Source organism: Ailuropoda melanoleuca, chromosome 2, assembly GCF_002007445.2.
Source record: "Ailuropoda melanoleuca isolate Jingjing chromosome 2, ASM200744v2, whole genome shotgun sequence".
NCBI lineage: Eukaryota > Metazoa > Chordata > Mammalia > Carnivora > Ursidae > Ailuropoda > Ailuropoda melanoleuca.
Window position 1 is genome coordinate 198,166,608 of NC_048219.1, and position 6,847 is coordinate 198,173,454.

Here is a 6,847-nt window from a genome sequence, read left to right on the forward strand (position 1 = left end):
GGGCCCCCTGCTCGGCGGAGAGCCTGCTTCTCCCTCTCCCTCTGCCCCTCCCCCTGCTCATGTTCTCTCTCTCAAATAAATAAAATCTTTTAAAAAAATAAATAAATAAACAAGAGCACTTCTGGCTTGGCGATGTCATCCTGTCAGCTCCAACCTGTCGAGTTAGGAGGAAGGTATTTCTGTCTGAAACCACAGCTTTCCCACCCCATCGACCCACAATCCTGTCCCGGCCCAACCGCTCAGCCAGACCCCAGCAGCATCCATGACTCTCCCCGAGTGGCCCGTGCCCAATTCATCAGCAAACCACCAGCTTCCTCCCAACCACATCTTGAACCCGACTGCTGTGCATGATTTCCACAGTCCCCCACCCCCGTCAAGAGCAAGGCCCCCTCGCTGCAGGCAAGGTCCCAGGCCAGCCACCAGCCAGGCCCTGCCTCCGCCCTTGCCCCCGCCGCTCTCCCAGCAACAAACGGGCTCTCTCGGAGCGTGAGCCGGCTCACACCTCCCGATGGCTTCCTCTCCCCTCCAGAGAACAGCCATCTTGCCCAGGTGACTTCTCTGACCCTATCCCATGCACTCCCAGACCACTCATGTCACACTGGCCTCCTGTGACCGCAGTTGCTCTGAGCACTGTCCCCACAGACTCCGGCCAGCATCCCTGCACTCGGGCCTGGTGTGCTGGCAGAGGCCTCCCCCACCCTCCCGCCTGGAAGCATGGCCCCAGCCCCAGGGCAAACCCCTTCCGAGCCTCTCATTACCGGACAGGACCCCGAACATGCCCACTTACGCTTTCTTTCCCTGCCACAGTGTCAGCTCTGGGAGGCGGATGCCTTCGCTCCCTCCGCCTCGGCTCCTAGAGCACAGCCGGCCCATGGCAGGCACTCACACAGTGCGCAATGATCAATGGAACACAAAAAGAAACGAGCAAGTTTCCATTGAAAGAGCTCCTTTTTCACTCTAAGAAATAAGGCATCCTAAGATAGGGCCGAGTATACTTCTAAAAGAAACCGTAGTAAGCCAAGTCCCAGGATTGATTCCAAGGCCCAAGCAGCCCTGGAGAGCCTGGTACAGAACATCACGAGGGAGACCACTTTTTCTCAAGAGCAGCACGAGCCAAAATCAGGGCTAATGTTCATCTGAAGAAAAGTATCGCTAAGAAAATTTTAGAAAAGCAAACCAGTAACCAGACTCCTCTGTAACTGTCCAGACAGAGTGAGTCCTGCATCTCGGGCTTATGCTGTGTACGCGGAGCCCGCTGGAGCGTGAGACAGCGGCTCCCGAACGCAGGTTTGTGACCCAGTTCCGTCGTTACCTGGGGCCCCTGTTACGCGACCTTCTTGCTCACACCACGAAGCACAGCCTCGAGCTGGCAGCTGCGGTCTGTAAAGGAGCTCACCAGACACTGACAGCCGCCCTAGGGTGGGCGTAGGAAGCAGACGCAAAGCCCATACGGTCTGCATCTCCTCTCACGGGCGCGGGCGCAGTGTTTGCTGCCACCCACGCTTCAGCACCTCCGCGGCCTGGGAGCTCTGGCCCAGCACAGCACTGCCTGCTGCCGCCAGCACGCTCGGGGAGACACCAAGTTTAACCTACGCTGCTGGAACCCAGGGTGCTGCAGTGCCTCCTGGACCGGACCCTGTTCTGCACTAACTTCATGCCCGGACTCCTGCTGTCTGTCTCCCAGACTCCAAACAGTGCCTGCCCCAATATACGGCCCGTGTCCATTTCTTGCCAGCTTCCAAATGCTTCCAGAAACACACCCTCTTTCACTGGACAGGCCTGTGGGGCCCTGCGCGCTCTGGCCCCCCCCCACCTCTGCACTTTCTCCAGGGTGAGCTGCTACCCAGTGGATGCATGGTGAATCCCCGCCCATCCCTAGGCCCTCAGAAACAAGCCTGTTTTGTGTGTCCCATCTCTGTGACTACAGTTCCACCACACGNTGCTCTGCCCCCCCACCTCTGCACTTTCTCCAGGGTGAGCTGCTACCCAGTGGATGCATGGTGAATCCCGGCCCATCCCTAGGCCCTCAGAAACAAGCCTGTTTTGTGTGTCCCATCTCTGTGACTACAGTTCCACCACACGAGGGTGACTCCACTTCGTCACTGCCACGTACAGGCTCTCTTTCCTGCATCTGTGGATCCCTCTGCCTTGTGAGCCTCGAGCAGCGGCATGGAAACTCCCTACCATCCACAAGCCTCATCCCAGTGCACAGAAATGAAATCCTATTAAGTGAACTTTATTCTGAAGCAGGAATAACGTAAATCTCAGGGAATCTATGATCTTATGAGAAAGACAGAACTTGCCCCAGCAAATACCCTCAAAGGAAAGCTCTACTTAGAGGCAATCTAAACTGGCAGGGCTGCAGGGCTGGAGTGCAGCGGGCGGCCGGCCGCCACCTGGCCACGGGGCCTCACCGGTGCTCAGCAGGTGCTCCAGGGCGTCGGCGTACTGCAGCAGGCGGCTGGCGTACAGCCAGGACTGCAGGCGGTAGCTGTGGCCGTCATTACTCCTCGGGTCGTCGTAGAACTTCTCCACGCTGCAGCTGCCGCTGAATTCCAGGTCCAGGGCCCTCCCGTCTCCCGTCGTGCTGTCCGCGTAATGCACCCCTGCTTCTGGGAAGTGCTTTAAACCTGAGAAGAAGAAATGCAATGTGGGGGCCTCGCCTGCCGTCAGCAGACAGCCCGGACTCACAGCGACAAAGCTCCATCTGGACGCGTCACAGAGGCTGCTCGGTGAGGACCGGGCAGAGTCACCCTCACGCCTGTGTTTACACAGGACACTGAAGACGATGTGCGGGGAACAGCGGAGTTACAGGTCCCGCCGGTGCCCCCGTGGGAGATCCTCCCAAAAGGAGAGCGGCCCAGGGCTGTGGGAGCCCCCCATGTATGAGTGGGCACCAGCCAAATACTACAGAAAAGTACAACGGACAAACACCTTCACCAGGAGTCAGGGAGCGGGGTTCAAAGCCTGGCTTCACGCTAACCAGCTGCGTGACAGCAGCTCCTTACCCATCTGGGAAAGCCCGCAGTAATCACGGCCTACACAGAGGACTGCGACAAAGCTCAAGTAAGACCGCTCGTGTGAAAGTGCTCTGCGGACATTACCAAGAAAAAATTCCAATTCAAACTGACAACCAGAATGGGTTTTTTAAAGGTTCATTAAACTTAACACATTAAAAACAGCTTTTAATGTATTTTAAAAACATAAAATACCTACCCAGGGCCCAATTCTACCCAGTCAATGTTAAAGTAAAATCGAACTCAGGCAAGCAGCCATGCACCTGGGAGGAAGGTACTCCACGAGACAGAAGTCCGTACCTAATTTCTCTGCTATTTCTTTCGCGAGCTTGCCTTTTCCAGAACATATGTTGCCGTCTACAGTTATCACTTTGCTGTATTCTGTGAATCTTTTGGTTGTTCTTTCACCGAGTATGTAGGCCAAAGGGCCATACCGTAGCTTGCACTGTGCACTTGTATGAATTCCTCCCTGAAAAACACAACAGCATCTGGTTACTGCAGGCACCAGCAGCTGTTAGGGAAAAATGCCAAGAAGACCACTGGTGATAAAAATGCCAACATCTACATTTTTATTACCTATTTACTTGTTTAATTACCTGTCTCCCTACCCCACCCCCAGTATAAGTTCATAAGGATAGGGGGACTGTCTGTTTTGTTCACTGCTAAATCCTCAGGGCCTGGAACAGTACCTGGAACAGAATCTGCATACCATGTTCAATAAAAGTTGGATGGATGGATGGATAGATGGATGGAAGAAAGGCAGGGAGGAAGGAAAGGGAAGATAGGGAGGAAGGGAACAGAGCATTTTTCCAGGCCAGACTTCTATCCTGAGCTCTAGACCCAGTTACCTGCCTTTATTTTTTTTCTTTTTTTAATAATATTTTTTATTATATTATGTTAGTGACCATACAGTACATCCCTAGTTTTTGATGTAGTGTTCCATGATTCATTACTTGCGTATAACACCCAGTGCACCAATGCAATACGTGCCCTCCTTATTTCAGTTTTAAGCCTGTTACTTTCAGATATTTTCAGGACCTCTAGATGGAGCTGTTTAAAGGCAGGTAACTGGGGAATGGGATAGGCCAGTTACCTGCCTTTAAACAGCTCCATCTAGAGGTCCTGAAAATATCTGAAAGTAACAGGCTTAAAAAACTGAAATATAACATCCATACCCTAACCCCCGAACCTGCTCTCCCTCAAGCTCCCTATCCACTATCCACCAAGCAAATCTGAGCACAGATGGGAATCACCTTGGATATCCTCCTCCTTCCTCCAACCCTATAATCACTCACAAAATCCTACTGACCTTAACTCTTAAACCTCCCTGGAGCCAACTGACTTCTCCCTATCCCCACCACAATGATTTTGCAGACATCTTCACATCTCACCTATGGTGCAATGCTGGCCTCATGTCCTGTCTCCCAACAAATTCAGTCTATTCTCCGCTCAAAAGCCAAATGATCTACCCCCACCAACACACACACACACACACACACACACACACACACACCAAGAAAGAAACACAATCAAAACTCAAACAACTAAGAAAATCCTTAGTGTATATAAAGGTTGTACGGATCAATGAGGAATATTGACAGAGTAAGGAAAAATTGGAATGCACAGCTTATTTTGAAAGTATTAAAAATAGCCAAAAACCATATGAAAAAATGTTCACTCACTCATTTATTCACCTAACAAGTAGGCATTAGAAACAATGCAAAGCATGTTTTCTAGACAATGGGGATATAGAACTGAGCCAAAGGATTCAACAGGACAACAAAACAAAAAAGTAATTACAGCTGAGCCTTGAACAACGCAGGAGCTGGGGTGCTGACCTCCCCTCCCCACATACAACTTTGGACTCCCCAAAACTACTAATACCCTACTGTTGACTGGAAGCCCTACTGATAACATAAACAGTCGAACACACATATTTTGTATGTTATATATACTATACGCTGTTTTCTTACAATAAAGCTAAAGAAAACCTTCAGAAAAGCATAAAGAAAATACACTCACAATACTATGCTTATCAAAGAAAAAAAAAGTCAGCAAATAAGCGGACCCGAGCAGTTCAAACTTTCCAGGAGTCCACCACAGACAGCATATTAAACGATCGCCGGGGAGGGCAGCATGGCGTATGGGACGGGCCGTAGGCGATACTCGGAGGCCAGGGAGCGTTTGACGAGTGATATCTGAACAAAGACTGGAAGGCGCCAAGGGAACTGGCCAAGTGGACATTTGGAAGAGGGTCTTTCAGGCAGAGGAAACAGTAAGCACAAAAGTCCAGGGGCAAGAGCACCGCAAGATTGCCAAGGCCAGCGTAGCTTATGCCAAGTGGATTAGGGAACAACAGCACATGAGGGAAGGGGGTGTTAATCACATCGTACCTTGCACCCTAGAAATTAATCACTCTCTCCTCCACGCTACCTATGAGCCGTGTGCACATTGCTTCCATGTGTGTCCACGACTTGATCATAGCACCATGTGGCACAAAGCGGGAGCACAGCAATGTTTGATCAAGCAATCAGCTCTTTACTGACTGAAATCTTTAGAAAGTGCTTTTTTATAGAGTTAAGGTACAATTCTCTGTAATACCCATCCTCAGTCCCATTTACTGCTCTCTAGAATCATACAGAATAGATCTTTCACAACACATTTCCAATTCCTTCAATTATTCAAGTAACAAGGCGTATATCCTTTCCATCTAACTCATTTTTCTCTGGACCTCCTGAAGTTCATCTACATCCCCTGTAGAGGGTACCAGGAAGTGAACACACTGTTACAAGGGGTCTGTCTAGTGCTCGCATTGCAGCAGAGTATCACCCCCTTTATTCTGGGCCGCTCACTTCCACCAACACAATTCCCAGGACACTGGATATTAAAAAGGTAACCACTTTTCTATGCTTCTTCTCTTTGGTGGCCTGAGTCATCTCCTGAAAACACATACATGACTTTTAACAAGACTATGACACTCTGCTACTCCAAATCCTTCGATCAGCATCTGCAGCACAGAGATCAAGCAAGTCCCTTTACAATCAATCTGACACGGAGGTAGTGCCAGGCATTATTAGCAAGCAAAGAAGCGATTCTACAATCACGGTTATAAAATAAAGTTTCCTAAGGTTTCCGACCTCAGTTCTTTTGTTTGCGTTCCCTCTGCGTTGATGTCACCCCGCTGTTGTCTACCATGGGAAGTTATCCTACGCCGTTCTGATGTAACCGAAACGCCTTCTTTTCGGGTTCTGCTCCGCATTATATCCCCGCGGGGCCCGGCGAGGGCCGAGCCCTAACGGGACTTGACAGCGCTGCTACGTTCATCGGTGGGTAAACATCACCCCAGGCTCTCCCTGGCTCACCCACACCTGCTCATGCGTCCCGCGCGTAACTGCACGGAGGCACCCGCAAGCTGACCTCCCACACCAAAGCAGCCAGGCGGCCGATTCACCTCCGTCCCCAGCATTCTGCTTGGAGCCCAAATAACACGACCTGGAGAAGCTCCCGGCCCCTACGAGCTCTGCCGCGACTCAGGACCAAAAACGCGGGGGGCAGTGGGGGTCCCCCCGGAGAGTGACCCTGCGAGCCGCTGCCCAGAGGCCCAGGCAGATGAGGAAGGGTCGCCGCGGGAGGACAGGCCAGCACCACCCGCCGCCCGCCTGCTCTCCGCCTCACCACGCGCTGGACGACCGCCGCCAGGCCCCGCGCTGACGCCGACGCGGGAACCACTCTCAGCAGTCTCAAGGCCATTGCTCCGTTGTCGGCACGGGCTCAAGGACCCGAAGGGACGCGGTCGCTACGGGGTCCTCTTCCGCGGCCGGCGCGCCGCC

The 6,847-nt window shown here is 51.9% G+C and overlaps 1 protein-coding gene across 2 annotated transcripts in view; it reads right to left on the reverse strand.

Moving 5' to 3' along the window:
* Positions 1 to 6,847, reverse strand: part of NDUFA10 (NADH:ubiquinone oxidoreductase subunit A10) — a 79,820-nt gene extending 72,973 nt beyond the window's left edge. Inside the window, exons 1-3 of one of the 2 annotated variants that reach the window (XM_034655538.1) lie at positions 6,696 to 6,847; positions 3,318 to 3,486; positions 2,415 to 2,630 (exon numbers count right to left, since the gene is read on the reverse strand). In XM_034655538.1, the coding sequence (XP_034511429.1) occupies positions 2,415 to 2,630; positions 3,318 to 3,486; positions 6,696 to 6,767 (457 nt within the window). In that variant the 5' untranslated portion in view covers positions 6,768 to 6,847. Of the gene's footprint in view, positions 1 to 2,414; positions 2,631 to 3,317; positions 3,487 to 6,692 lie in introns of both variants that reach the window. The other variant, XM_034655537.1, reaches the window with a different exon arrangement.